This window comes from Amblyomma mixtum, chromosome 10 (genome assembly GCF_055824585.1).
Source record: "Amblyomma mixtum isolate Tamu chromosome 10, ASM5582458v1, whole genome shotgun sequence".
Lineage (NCBI taxonomy): Eukaryota > Metazoa > Arthropoda > Arachnida > Ixodida > Ixodidae > Amblyomma > Amblyomma mixtum.
The window spans coordinates 86196680-86212389 of NC_143021.1; the positions used below are offsets into that span (position 1 = coordinate 86196680).

Genomic DNA, 15710 nt, shown 5'->3' on the forward strand with positions numbered 1-15710 from the left:
GTCAACGAACACGGTGTAACGTTGGCGGGCACGAAAACAGGTATTGAGCGAGTCGCTGGCGGCGCAGTTCTTGCCTTCGTAACTGCGGCCGTTAGTTTTCTGGTTGCGGGGTGGGTGGGCGGCGGAGCATCGGAGAACGGGAACGTTGGCCAGGACACGGCGAGCGGTGGGAGCGGAAACGGTAACTAGGAGAAGAGGGATCCAGATGCGGCTCATGTGACACAGGCAAGGAGGACGGCGGAAGATCGTAGGTCGGCTCACGCCTATAAATGTACTAAACGATGGTCGCGACTGCGGCACAAATGGGCCACGTGGCCAGCGACTCTGGAGGCGTAGCAAATAGGACGATTGTCTTGCGTGCGCCAGGGGTTGAGAGGCTGCGGCTGCGATCGTGGGCGAGCAACCGGACGATAAGTGGGAGGTGCAGGTCGCTGGGGTTCTAACAGGTAGTGGGGAGGCCTGTAGACAGAAGCAACAGGCGAAGGCCGCGGTCGCGCCACAGCATCCGCGTGCGTTAAAGCAGCTGCGATCACTGACTGCTGAGGAGGTGGAGGTGGAGAGGGCAGTACCTCGGCGACCTGCTCCTGTATGACACGCTGGAGGTTGTGCGTGACCGGCGGCGCAGGCGTAGGTGGGCAGCTAGTCAAGCACAGCTGGCGGGCGACATCCTCACGGAAAAACTGCTGAATGTGCTGGAGGAGTGACGGGCGGTCCAGAGCACCGACCCCGGAAAGAGCCAAGCTGGATATTGTTGCGTTTTGAAAGCCGGCGCGCCGGGAGGAAAGGCGCTGCTTCCGCAGCTCATCGAAGCTCTGGCAGTGGCTGATGACATCGGACACAGATTGGGGATTTTTGGCGACGAGCATCTGCAAGGCGTCATCATCAATGCCTTTCATAATATTTCTTATCTTGTCGGCCCCACTCATGGAAGCGTTGATGCGCTTGCAAAGGTGACGACATCTTCTACGTAACTGGCAAAGTTTTCACCGTTTTGTTGTGCCTGGCTGCGCAAGCGTTGCTCGGCAAGAAGCTTACGCAAATCGGGGCGGTCATAGACCTCCGTGAGGCTCGTTTTAAGATCCGCCCAGCTGGAGATGTCCGCTTCGTGGTTGCGGAACCACAGATTGCCAACGTCGCTTAGACAAAATATAACATTGGTGAGCTTGACGCTGTCGTCCCACTTGTTATGCGCACTTACGCGTTCATACGAGGCCAACCAATCCTCCACATCCGTGTCATCCGTGCCGCTGAAGATTGTAGCGTCGCATTGACGGACGGCGCCGGAACACATGACAGCAGTGGCAACAGGCTGGGCAGGTTGGGCCGGTGTGTCGGGCACCGTGGTAGAGCCTGGTAGCCTGGATATCGTGGCGTATCTCGAGGGTGATAGCGGACAGCACCTCCACCAAGTGTGGTTTAGGAAGTCTTCGAAGGCGCTGCGTCGCGAATGGCTAGCGGTACAGTCTCGGCTCAGACGAGAAGCAGTGATCAGTCCAGCGCACGCACGAGCATCGGCACCGTTGTCTTCGTCGTCTTTTCCCTTAAAGGGCAGCTGCATATGTTTTAGAAATCAACGAGCTTAAGAGGGTCGAATGTGTGAAACGTGCAGGTAAAGCATGCGAACTCTTTTTGGGCTAGCACTTGAAATAGTGAAGTAATCGCCGATTAAAAACCGGACGGCCTCCAAGCTTCTCTGCAGCGCACTGCGCCAAGTGGGGGGCGCATGATGACGTCATCGAAGGTATCGGTACATTTCCAACGCACAAACGCCTACTTTGAAGCAACAAAACCAACACCACCGAAGGCGAACCCTTCTGAGAGTTGTTTGGCAGCATCTAACGCATCAGGGCAGGGTGTGGCTGGGGACAGCGGTAAATTGAAATCATTAATTGACGGATTAACCAATGCCCTTGAAGCAGTCCAAAATCGCTCCGCACGTTTTATTCTAGGTGACTATGGTCGTTTATCAAGAGTAACAGTCATGATCGAAGGAAACTTTATCATTAGCACCCTTGTCGCTGCGCAGGAAAATTTCCCGTTTTTGCCTCTTCTTCAAAATTTACCGCACCAATACAATTCTAAAAAAATGCACTGATCAGATCACCCACATATGTATCGTCGCGCAGCGATAATCCGTGCAAAGTAGGTAGCCCCCACTTCCGCTCTACATCGTATCAGTATTCATTCATTCCTAAAACAGCAACAGAGTGGAATTGTCTGCCTGCCGCGTTAGTGCTTACAAACAGTGTCGACGTTTTCAAGAAAAACTTATGCTTACATTACAAAGCATAGAAGTTTTTTTTGTTCTAACTCATTTACTTTGAAAGTTTTCAGTTATATTGTTGTGTGTTTTATGTAGTTTCATATTGTTATCTACTTTCTTCTCCATTTTTAGCGACCAACATTAACGAGTGTTGCCACTCATTAGCTATGTTTGTCATACAATGTCAGTGCTTTCTGCTTAGTTTTTAGATTGTTACCCCCCGAGCCCCGAGGATAATCCCCTGTTCACGCCTGTATTCAGTTTGCCTGTCTTTTTGCATATGTCGTCTTTTTTTATTATTTATCCCGCTTTCCCAAAATACTGTGCCATAACATTAGTCTCTGTTAATTTTTTCGTCTCTGTTACATTCTTTGGAACTGTTTGTTACGTATGTTGCACTGTTTTTTTTCCACTGCATCACTTCCCCTCTGTAATGCCCTCTGGGCCAAGAGGGTAACTTGAAATAAATAATAAATAAATAAATACCTTCCGTGACGTCACGCTGAGGTTTTCTGCACTACTCCTGTGTACTGAGGACAAGCGCAAAATTCAATCGTTGATTACGTCACTATTTTAAATGCTAGTGCAAAAACACTTGGCTTGCTTTACCTACAGCCTACATAGATTTGAATCCTTGAATATCGCGAAATTCTCAAAAAAGTGCTGCAGTTGCCCTTTAAGCCAGCCGCCGAGGGCTCGGGAGTCGAAGGCCTGTCTTACAAAATGTTTGTACAATTGAGGCAGTTAAAAGAAATAAGCATTACAACGTGGGACCGCACACCTCATTACTCACAGAACTGCCAATGCCAAAATAGCATCAATACAGTGCTCACCAGTGGGTTTCGCCCCGACCGAGAAGAAATAACTTCACCACGACACCGCAACAATGAATCTCGAGACTGAAGGTGCTGAAAGGTGCCAAAAGTGCTGGTTCTTCTTTTGGCGTGTTGCATATGCGCCCACACTGCACTTAGTAGAGCCCCTTTGTTCACATAAGGAGCACAGAACTAATGCACATATCGTGCATTGTCCATTCTTCAATGGCAACTGAAATAATGATGCACATGGCACAGAAACACAGCATGCGCATAGCCTATTCATAACACCACAACAGCACACATCACTGCACAATCCACACGTGGAGGTTACAGCTTGGAAGTAGCCACTGTTGTTCCAGCTCAATGGCTGTGGGGTTTGGCTGCTGAGCATCAGAAGGTAGAAGAATCAAGTTGCGACCACAGTGGCCACATTTTTATGGAGGCCAATGAAGACATGACCGTGTGCTGTGCTACATCAACGTACGTGAAGAACCTCAGCTGCTTTAAAGCTTGCACACCATCAACCCCCACTATTTTGAAATAGTACACCATGTACTACAATTTCTTCATCATCTCTTCAACACTGTGTTCAGGATCACATCCAGTTGATGGTGACATAGAACGAGAAGTAATCACAGATTTCGTTTGTGAGAAAAAAATTACTAGGAAAAAAACATTCTTTAGGCTTACAGATGCAGCAAAGCACCATGTCATGGGGCACTCGCCATGACACACGCATGGAAAAAAAATGTTGAAATTGTGTTTTCACTGTACACATCAACAAAAAACCTATAGTAGCAACAAATTTAGGTGCTCCATGAAACATAGTATGCAGCACTCCACAGAACTGGTGGATGATGTAGGTGATGTGGCTTGTGGTGCTGGTGATATGGCTGAAAGCGTTGTCGATGTGGCTGAAGGTGCTGGTGACGTGGCTGGTGGTGCTGACTACGTGGCTGACGGTGCTGATGACGTGGCTGGTGATGGTTAGGCAGCTGGTGGAGCTCACAGGGTCTACCGATGGTGCCCATGAGCGAATGCCTGTAGCAACTGCTCAGGCTTGGTCCTGCCTACCCGGTAGGGTGCGGGGGTTCCCTCTTCTTCTTCACAGTGGTCGGTGTCCCCATGAAAACCGTCACTGTCGTAGATGGTGTAGACATGAGGCTGCCCGGCATAAATGAACACATTGTGCAACAATTCATAGACTGCAATCTTCGCAGCGATTACAGGTTCATAGTGCAGTGCTCGGTACCTCTGAAGACACCTAAATCGACTCTTGAGGACACTAATTGTCCGCTCAACAGACCTGAGTTAAGAATGAGCACTTTTGAATCTGGCTGCTAGACTGCCCTATGCGTGATACCCGGCGGTAGGTGTGATGAGCCACGGCTCAAGCGGGTAGGCGCCATCAAACAAACTTCTTAAGTCACAAACAAATTTGTGACTTCTCAAGTCGCCAACTTCTTAAAATCGCATCGTGATGTTGGACGCGCCTTTTCGGTAGATGTTGTGGATTTATTCTATTCTGTTCCCCATGAAGCCTTGTTCACTGCAGTCAGAGAGTATGTTGAGAGTAAAGACCCTATTTCTTTTCAAAATACTGCGGGCGTATCCATCGAGGGTTTTTTAACCCTTTTAAAGTTTTACTTACAATCCACCTTTGTAACATTTGACAAGTTGTGTTTGCTGCTCCACTTTCTCCATTTTGCTTCCACAAATGGATCAAGTTTTGCACCAGGTTTTACCGACTAGTAACGTTTTTAAAGTATTCAGGAATGTGGACGATTTTTAATATTTTTTTACTAAGGACGGAAGTTTGAACTTCGAAAAAGTGTGCAAGATATTTTACCCTTATTTCAACAACATGGAAATGGCTTAAGTTTTACATGTGAAATACCTGAAAGTTATGTTCTACAGTTTTTAGATCTGAATAATGAGTTCTGTCAGGAACAGGTTTGTTGGGCGCATGCTCCCCGCGCAAAAAAAAAGGGGGCTTCTGCCATATGACTCTGCTGATTCCAAGCTAATAAAAAGGGGGATTGCTTCACTTTACCTCGAATCTGCCCTTATAAAATCATGCTCTCACAAGATGCATCTAAGTTTTAAAAACAAATTGGCCAGGCTGTCTCCAGCTGAGTTCCCTGGTTCGCTCGTAACGGCTCTCGCTGAAAGCCTGCGACAGAAGATGAAGAGAAAGGCTGTGAGGGATGGAGAAGATGTCCCTCGAGACGAGGTGGTGCGACCTGCGGCGGTGCCCTACGTGCACAAGTTAGCCCAGAAATTGAAAGAGGTCGCGAGCAGGCATGGTGTGCCCCTTGTGTTTTCAGCCCCTGAAAAGCTCGGAAGCCTCTGCTCTTGTATTGAAAGAGGACGAAAAGAAGAGAGGTGGGGCACGAAACATGGATCATAGTTCACGAAGTGCGCCGAAGGATTTGTATATGAAATTTCCCTCTCGTGCGGCCACTCCTATATAGGGCAAACTGGGCGCTGCGTTAACGAGCGAATCAGGGAACATGAAAGAAACGTTCAGCAAAATAAAGAAGGCCCAAATATGCCTAAGCATATAAGGTCCTGCCCGTCACGTTATTGTGAGCCATGTTTTTCCGGTGTAGGAATTCTGTCAAAAAGCAAAGATACAAAAGCTAGGAAACTAATCGAAGCGTTTTTAATTGCAAAAAAAGGAAGCATGTGCGTCAGCGACACATCCATATCTTTGTACAAGGCTGAGAGCAAATTTTTCACCCATTCGCTATCATATTAACTTTGAAGATGACAGTATTCCTTGCATGTAACAAGGCATATATTTATGCATGTTTTCATCGAATAAATCAGTTGTGAGTGGCGCTTCGTCCCGTCTTTCTACCTTGTGTTCTGTCTTTTTTCGGGCCTGTAACCAAAGAGGAACAGTTGCCAACTTGCCCCGCAAGACGTTCTTTTAAGTCGTAGTGCAATGCTCGGTACCTCTGAAGAGACGTGAACCGACTCTTGAGGACACCAATTGTCCGCTCAACAACAAACCTTAGTGAGGAATGAGCACTGTTCAATCTGGCTGCTGGACTGCCATATGCGTGATGCCCGGGGATAGGTGTGATGAGCCAAGGCTCAAGCGGGTAGGCGCCATCACCTGCATGTGAATGAAAAATCATGTTTTGCAGTGAGTTCACGCACCTTGTTCAACATCAGTGTTTCTTTTCCTTGTTTTTTTCTTCCTTCATTTTGTTTATGTTACCAATTATTGATACTTTGTTTATCTCAAATTTATAGGCTGCCAGTTCGTGCTTATATTTATCTTTCAACATGAGTTCCACTATTTATTATTGATTTATTACATTTTTCATATATGCTCTACACCACTACTTTGACTCGTGGAATGTTTTGTAGCGTAAGCTACACTGGCCGACTTTGATTAGTTTCGCGTGGCTCCTGAACAGCCGTGTTGCGCATGCGCGTGCAGCAAGTGATGCCACTACGCACAGCTCGCGTGCCTCGCCGCGCGCGCTCACCTTCCTTTCCTTAAAATGATCGGAGTGTAAAACGTTGCCAACGCCAACACCAGTGAACACAATGAACGCTGACAGCCTATGGCTTCAGCGCTGCATTTCTGGCACAACGTTGTGAATGCATGCAGTCCACATCTCTCTCTCATCCCCCCACGTACCTATAAGCGCGATTCAGGCGTCCACTGACCCAGGGAGTCAGTTATGTGCACTTCCTTTCCTTAACCTGGGCACAGTTGTCACTACCGCCACTCAGCTTAAAGTACGATTGAGGTGTCCACTGTTCCAAGCGGGCAGTTATGAGCCTTCCCTCTGGTTCAGGTATCCACCGAGATGTGGACACCTCGCCCTCACCTCAAGCTATTGCCCTCACTTTAAGCTACGTATATCCTGGCATAGCAGAGCTAAGCCACTGTTAATTTTTTATTCAGTGAATATTTGTTTCGTCTTCCATGAAATGTCGTTATTGTCTTTTTTTTCTTTTATACGTCCCTATTCATAGGTTACTCATTACTTTATATTGTGTTACCTGTGGTGTCCCGCCGGCTAGTGTAACAGCCGAGCGTCAAGTAATGTGAACAGGCGGACGCGCCCTCCTCCCCCACCGCCCGTCGGAGGGCGAGCCCCTGCTCGCCCGTCTTTTTCTAAAATAAATGCTTTTCTGTTCTCAGCCACCCATCTGGAGGGTCGTTCTCCGCGATCGTCGGACACTCACGACATGGTGTCAGAAGTGGGATCCGGGCTTCGCTAAAGAGATTCTCGCCGTCCTCAGCGGTCGGAAGGAACCGTGATGGCAGAAGCAACTGCGAGTTCGGGCTTTGCTGTGAAGCCGCCCACAGCTTTCACTTTCGACCGAGCCTCGGAATGGCCAGCCTGGATTCTCGAGTTTGAAGACTACCGCTACGCATCCGGTCTCAACAGGCAAGACCAGGAGACGCAGGTGCGGACTCTGCTCTACGTGATAGGCCGCCAAGCCAGACAAATCTTCAGCACGTTTTCGCTCTCCGCTGAAGACGCAAAGAACTACGACCTCGTCAAGGCGAAGTTAGACTCGCACTTCGTTCAGACAAAGAACGTTGTCTACGAATCAGCATGCTTCAACTGGCGTGAACAGGAGCCCACAGAGACGGTTGACCAATACGTCACTGTGCTGTACAACATGGCGGGCAGGTGCGATTACGGTGAACTGCGGGATCGACTCATCCGCGACCGTTTTATCTTGGGTCTCCTTGATAAAAGGCTGTCAGAAGGGTTGCAGCTGGATGCCGACCTCATCCTCGTCAAATCTCTCTCCAAGGCTCGACAGAAGGAAACAGTGCATCATCAACAACAGTTACTTCAAGCCGCTGAGGGAAGCCCATTGGTCAAGACGGAAGGCACTGCTTTGGATGCTGTTGCCCGCGCAAAGCACAAGAGAAAATATCGCACGCGACCGGCCAGTTTCGCGAAGACGAGCAGCCAGTCTTGCAGCTACTGCGGGGGAACGCCTCATCCTCGTTTTTCGTGTCCGGCTAAATCCGAAAAGTGCTGAAGATGCAAAAGTAAGGGACATTACGCTCGCGTCTGCAGAAAGTTTCCCTCTAAAGAAGTCTCAACACTCGAGCAGGAAACCTCAGCACTTTTTCTCGGCGCTATCCATCAACCAGCCACTGCTCAGAACGACATCAGGCTCGTGGAAGTCGTCATTAACGGATTTCCATTGGTTGCCAAGATTGACACAGGGGCTCAAGTCTCCATTGTGCCTGCAAATTTTGCCGGAGTTCCCAGAGATCTTCATCCGGTAAAAGAAACTTTCGCAGGACCGAAGGGGAAAGCGCTTCAAGTTGTCGGAAAATTTGGCGCAACTGTCAAATGGAAGACGCGAAGTTCCGACCAAGTCATCTATGCCGTTCACCATCTCAAGCACCCGCTCCTTGGATTACCTGCTATAGAGGCTTTGGGCTAGGTGAAGTTCCTGTGCGCAACCGAATGCATTGAGGAGCGTTACTCCCAACTTTTCTGCGGACTAGGTCAGTTGCCGGACGAGTACACCATTCATCTTTAGCCGACAGCCGTGCCGTACTCCGTGACTGTAGCAAGGGGCATTCTTGTACCGCTACGAAAAGCAGTGGAGCAGGAAATACACAAGATGAGGGAGCAAGGGGTTATTCGTTCTGTTGAAGGCCCTACGGACTACTGTGCCGGAATTGTTGCCGTTGTGAAGCCGTCAGGAGGAGTCCGAATCTGAGTGGATTTCACTCGCCTCAATTCATCGGTCCTCAGAGAAAGGTTTTCTCTTCCGTCAGTGGAACAGTCACTCGCGTTGCTAGGTGAGGCTACAGTATTTTCTCGACTTAATGCCAACTCGGGATTTCACCAAATTCCTCTCTCTCCGGCATGCCAAGAGCTTACTACTTTTATCACGCCGATAGGGCGGTTCTGTTTCACCAGACTTCCCTTCGGTATCACGTCAGCGCCGGAACACTTTCAAAAACTCATGTCGAAAAACTCTGAGTGGACTGTCTGGAGCAGTCAATCTCATGGACGATATTCTAGTTTTTGGCCGCGACCAAGAAGAGCATGACAAGAACCTGGACGCGACGCTAAAGCAACTCGCTTCATCGGAATTCACCCTCAACCGCACAAAATGTGTTTTCGGTGTTAATGAGGTGACCTTCCTGGGATGCGCCCCGCCGCGGTGGCTCAAAGGTTACGGCGCTCGGCTGCTGACCCGAAAGAGGCGGGTTGGATCCCGGCCGCGGTGGCTGAATTTCGATGGAGAAATTCTGGAGGCCCGTGTACTGTGCGATGTCAGTGCACGTTAAAGAACCCCAGGTGGTCGAAATTTCCGGAGCCCTTCACTACGGCCTCCCTCATAGCCTGAGTTGCTTTGGGACGTTAAACCCTAATAAGCAAAGCCCAGCCTTCCTGGGATGCGTCATAAACCGCCGAGGTATCCCTCCCGACCCTAAAAAAGTCGAAGCAGTCAAGTCACTTCCTCCACCAAAAGACGTCGCCGGAGTCCGGAGGATCTTGGGAATGGTGAATCATTTGGCAAAGTTTCTGTCATGTCTGGCCGAGAAAACCGCACCGCTTCGAGGCCTCCTCAAGAAGACATCAGAGTGGACCTGCGTGCTTGCTCAGGAAGTAGCGTTCATGAGCATCAAAGACTTCCTGTGTTCAGAGAAGTGCTTAGCCAAGTATCATCCAGACTACCCTACAACACTGTCAGCGGATGCATCAGCCCATGGTTTGGGTGCAGTCCTGCTACAAACGCAGCCAGATGGATGTGAACGCCCAGTTGCATACGCCTCCAGATCCCTAACAACGGCAGAAACGCGCTATGCTCAAGTTGACAAGGAAGCCTTGGCACTGACATGGGCAGCCGAACGCTTTGAAGAATACATCCGTGGACTCACGGCAACATTCCAGACTGACCATCAGCCGTTGATCGCCCTTCTGGAAAAGGCCTCTCTGGATTTGCTGCCGCCACGTATTCAACGCTTCCACATGCGCCTGATGTGCTTCACCTACACGATGCAGTATGTGCCAGGGAAAAGCCTTGCAACGGCCGACACTTCGTCCAGGGCGCCCGTAACCAGTGACCTGCTAGCAGGAATACTCACTTGCGACGATGTCAGTGCCTACGTAAAAGGAGCTGTCATCGGACTTCAAAGTTCCGCCTTCGATCCGATCAAGAAAGCACAAAACGAAGACGAAATCTGCCAACGTCTTCGGTGGTACTGCGTGCATGGATGGCCGGAAAAACGCAAAGTTCCCGCTGCTTTGTCACGATTCTGGCAACACCAAGCAAGTCTATCCGAAAACGATGGCTACTTGCTATATGGAACACGCTTGGTTATCCCTCAACCCATGAGAGGAGAAATTCTCGCGTGCCTACACGAGGGGCACCAAGGAATCGAGCGCTGCAGAGCCAGACCCAGGCAGTCTGCGTGGTGGCCGGGTTATCCAGTGAACTCCGCCAAGTCGTCTCTGTCAAATCTGCGCTAAAACGCGACAGCAAAATGCTGAGCCGCTCCTTCCAACATCAACTCCCGAGCTCCCTTGGAACATGGTGGGCATAGATCTCTTTCAACTTCGTGGCAAGTAGTACCTCATCTTTGTGGACTACCACTCTCGGTACCCGGAGATAGCGCTTCTAGCTTCCACAACAGCAGACGCAGTTATAAACCACCTCAAGAGCTTTTTCGCTCGTCATGGAATTCCTGTGACTGTGGTTTCCGACAACGGCCCTCAGTTTTCGTGCTCGGAGTTTGCGAAATTCGCGAAGACGTACGGTTTTACCCACATCACGAGCAGCCCCATACATCCGCAGGCCAACGGGGAAGCAGAGCGAGCGGTGCAAACAGTGAAACGCCTGCTGAACAAGGCTGAAGATCCTTATCTTGCGTTGCTGCCCTACAGAGACACGCCGGGACCAACAGGCTTCAGCCCTTCGAAACTGCTCATGGGACGACGGCTGCGCACACGTGTTCCGACATTTCCCGCTCTCTTCCAACACGGGGCAGCGAGAGCAAGCAGGCAGCCGGATAGGATCGCGAAACCAAGGAGCAACAGAGGCGAAATTTCAACTCGTGACACGCCGCCAGAGAGCTGCCGGTGCTCCTGCCCAAGACCAAAGTTTGGGTGAGAGACTTCGACTGCGAGGGGGATATAGTAGAGCAAGCCGGGACCCCACGGTCATACCCGGTAAAGATAAGCCGCGGGACCGTGCGCCGCAATCGGCGGATGCTGGTTTTCTTGAAGCCATCGCAGAGTCGAACGACGGCGCCTCCTTGTCCCGCTTTCCTGGGCTACGACGATGAAGACTGGCTATTACGACCAAGAGCGTCGCCACCAGAGGAGGACGGGGGACCTCGACCGCGGCGCGGCAGTAACTCACCGCCCGAGACATCAGCCGGCACTCAAGCTGCAGCTGCAAGGGCACCAGTTGCCGTGACTCGCTCCAGGCGTGGTGTCTTTGTGCCGGACCGTTTTGGGGGTATCGCCGTGGTATCGGTTAACGGAGGGGGATGTGATGTGCTGCCGGCTAGTGTAACAGCCGAGCGCCAAGTAATGTGAACGGGCGGACGCGCCCTCCTCTCCCGCCGCCCGTCGGAGGGCGAGCCCCTGCTCGCCCGTCCCTTTCTAAAATAAATGTTTTTCTTTTCTCAGCCACCCGTCTAGAGGGTCGTTCTTCTCCGCGCTCGTCGGACACTCACGACATTACCTAAGCCTGTTTTGCAAATTATTTACACTTATGCGACTTGCATTCATTAAAGGGACCCTGAGGAACACTCAGTCTAGTAACTGTTGTGAGTAAAACAAGGATTCCCTGACTCTTTCTGCCCATGTTGACGTCTGTCTTGCCGCAAAAGACACATTTATCGCCAAGAAAAAATTGCATTGAAAATTCTTCCCACCATGTGATTCAGTCTCAGACTCCTTATGTCCTTGCCAAAAAGGATGGGGGGTGCCACCGCTTTCAAGTGAACAGCTTGTGGGATCAGTGACCAAAAAATTGGTGTCGGTGCACATGTTTTTCCCGTAGTGACGCCTCTAACTCTTTTTGTAGCATTTTCTACCTTATAGAAGCTCCTCCCTTGGTGAAGTTGGTCTCCTTCTGATTACAATGTGGTACTCTATTGATACAGCTCAAATTCTATTTGTCCTCAGTGTCTGTTTAACTTATATACAGTACTTCACATACAGCAAGCAAACATTTTTGTTAACAGTTAAATGGTGCTCAAACTAACAGAAATGCCTCACAAACTTAACTTGCAAACTCTTCATATGAAATCCTTATGACATGCTAAGCGTTGATATATTTTGCCGTGCTTGTAGCGTGTCCCACCAGGCATCGGGTCCAGGATCACCGCCGCATTGCCGAAGGAGGAAGGAAAGTGGGCCGGAGACGGGGAGTAGGGGAAGTGAAGAAAAAAACTGTATTTACATGGTTACATGATTAATTACATTATTTACATAGAGCGGGACTGAGAATGGCTCTCAGTGGAAGGGGAACGTCTTCATCAACCGTAGTCGACTGGAGCTAGCAGGCTTCTCTCGGCCACACTCACGGCCGAGTTAAATATCGTTCGGTTTCCCCAGATCCCTGGCTGGGGAATAATGGTCGACGAGCACTGTCCAATCGGATGGACCGAAGGGGACGTTCTTGTTACCACCCACGGCTGGGCAGGTGCGGGCTTTTCCACTCTCTCGCAGCTGGGTCGATGACAGGGGGAGATGCTGACTCATCCAGCCCTGCGGGAAAGGAATCTCCCGAAGTCCTCCAGCAGGTGAATGAACTTGCTTCCCCGCCGATTGCCCAGAACGCGAGTCGGGGACACAGAATTCTTCAATTATCCGCCAGCGTGACCGGCGCCGGCACGTCGCCTCTGCTGTGGTCCCTCGGACAATACCTCCGGCGCGTCCCCGGCCGTCGCCGCTATAGTGGTCACCTCCGCTCAAGGAATTTCGCTGGGGTTACTGCTGACAATGGCCCTAGACATTCCTGCTACACTAATCCGCTGAGGCTCGGAGGGGCATTCCAAGCATCCCACTTCCCACCGCCGTCGCGGGGTTGTCGGCCTCGATGAATGTTCACGGTAGCTGCTTGATCGGGCCCACGTGGTCCGAAGTACGGTCACAACAGCACGTCCGCCGCCCGAAGAGGTCTCGTAGTGGTTGCAGCCAACGCTGCTGCGCGCAGAGACCTGGAGTTGTGTCCGTTCGGCTTTTGGTCACAGCTGGGCCCAAAGGTTCTTCTTGCTTCGTTGACAACTGTAACGGTCTCAACCAGCAAGGTACACAGCCCAACAAGCAGAAAGCGCCAAACCGACTTTAAGAAATGCCAAGCAGTTTTCGGTCGACAAAGTCTGTTTAGAGAAAATGAGCTGTCGCGTGAAATTTACGTCCTCCTCCGAAAGTTTCCAAGTTTGACCAAACCAGAATACACAGAGCTTGTTTAGCCAAAAGGGAAAAATTTCCTAAAATTTGGGGGGGGGGGGGTGCCGTAGCACGGTTTTTGTCACAGAAAGCCACCTCCCGTGAGAGCACAAAGGGAAGGTGGAGCTGCTGAACATACATACAAAACAGAGAAAAAAAATGATTCCCGCTAAAGCAAAAAACAAAATACAAATTTGCATAGCGGATTATCGTCCGGGGAGTCAGGAAAGGGCATTACACGGGAAAGCTTGGGCTGAGGCCATCAGCGTTGCCATTACTCGCACCTTTCGGCAACGCATGTGACCTGAGTCCCGCAATGCCAAGCTCCGAAATTTCGCTCTCATTTCGCATAGGAGAGTGTAATGAACAAAAGACAAAAAACAAGCATTAAACTCAATATGAGATTATGCGTCATATCCGCCCCCTGCGCGGCCGTGGTCCGACAGCTGCTTTAGCAGATGAGACATTGCATAATGCTAGGAATTCCAGCTTGCATTTCTGTACAGGAGAGTTAAATGAACAAAAGAAACAAGCATTCAACTCAAGACGGGATTATTCCTCGAATCCGTCTACAAACAGCGTTGCGATCAGAGGAGTTTACTGGTTCCTATTCTTCAGCCGCCCCCTGCGCGGCCGCGGTCCGATAGCTGCTCTAGCAGGTGCACCAGGACACAAGGCTAGGAATTTCAGCTTGGGAAACTTAACTGTTCCTTGTCCAAGTCTCGCTGTTCTGAAGTTTGGCTGACGCTCAGAAAGCAGAATGCGAGAAGGGAACGAACGAGTGCGAATGCCGTGCCAGCGTATCCGTCTCTCTCGGATCGGGTTCGCGCGTTGCGTTCTCTTAGCTTGTGTTCCCACGGGGCGGGTGCGAACTCTTGAGCACCGAGGTGCCAAATTGGGGCGGCCACGCGGTTCGGATTTTAGTCGAGCATCCAACAAGAGCCGCACTTTCCCCTTAATTAACTCTTCCCGTTTGGCCACCTCTATACGCTGCCGCTCCGTGGAAACCCTCGCTGTTGGTTTGCGTGGCGCGTCACTAGCAATCGCTGAACCGTCACAGGTAAAGTCGTCGGCGTTCGCCTCATTGTCAGTTTGTGATCCAGCCTGCTCTGGCTCACCACCGTGAGAATTTATAAGGCTTACAGGGCCACGTTTGCCCTCTTCACCCGCGTGCTCTGCTGGCGCTGCGAATCCTGGAGCCTTCGAACTGGTGAGGACCTGCGCAGCGTTATCTCCAAAACTAAGGCCCTTTTCTTTGGGCAGCATATCCAAGCGATTTGATAAAATCGAGGGATACTGCATAGGCAGGCTTTGGGAGACGGCTGCCTTGGTCAGACGCAGCTCGAGCGGGCTCTCGATCGCGACGCGGGCAGTAAGCTGGTCGTGTTGGATACCTTTCCTATCCTTATACTGGCGGTACAGCAGGCCAGAACGGAGCTGGAGAGGTATGTTCTTCCGTGACAGACCTATGTCACTTTGGGGACTCAAGTTTCGTAGAGTCTGGTCTTTCTCTTGCTCAGCGGTGAACGTTTCTCTGTCCACACGAAGGAGTTCGAGAAAGCCATCTGAGTGGGGCAATGCTAGATTCTTTTTCAGTTCCTCACCTAGCCCCAGCTCATCACTTGCGCCTGCTTCGGAAGACTCACTATAGCCTGCACTACTGTCGGTAGTCTTTACCCCTGTGCTAGTAGTGAGTAAGTCCTGGGCTGGCTCGTCATTTGGTAACTCGGAGCCGTCACGGCTTAAGTCGCCGGCGTTCGTCTCATCGTCTGTTTGTGACGAAGCCTGCTCTAGCTCATCACCGTGAGAATTTACAGGCTTCGGGCTTACAGGTTGAGGTTTGCCCTCTTCAACCACGTGCTCTGCTGGCGCCGCGACCTCACGAGCCTTCGAAATGGTGAGGACCTGCGCAGCGTTATCTCCAAAACAAAGGCCTTTTTCTTGGGGCAGCATATCCAAGCGATTAGAGAAAATCGAGGGATGCTGCTTAGGCAGGTTTTGGGAGACGGCTGCCTCGGTCAGACGCACCTCGAGCGGGCTCTCGATCGCGACGCGGGCAATAGGCAAAGACACACTGGTTTCATTGGAGCATAACTCAATTTCGGGTGTTTGGTCGCGAGCGGCTGTCGTTCCCTCATCGTTAAACTGATCATTGTTTCGAGGCAGCGCTGAGGCGCATTCCTCGCTTACAATAGAACTTGCAGTTGC

The 15710-nt window shown here is 50.7% G+C and overlaps 1 protein-coding gene across 1 annotated transcript; it reads left to right on the plus strand.

The window, feature by feature from the left end:
* The first annotated feature begins 7368 nt into the window (after positions 1-7368).
* Positions 7369-8109, plus strand: LOC149326353 (uncharacterized). Its single transcript, XM_089564548.1, has one exon. It carries the CDS (start codon positions 7369-7371, stop codon positions 8107-8109), a length of 741 nt encoding a protein of 246 aa, XP_089420674.1.
* Positions 8110-15710: the final 7601 nt, after the last annotated feature.

Coding starts and splice junctions, on each gene's coding strand:
- LOC149326353 (XM_089564548.1), top strand. CDS start 7,369: ATGGCAGAAGCAACTGCGAGTTCGGGCTTTGCTGTGAAGCCGCCCACA.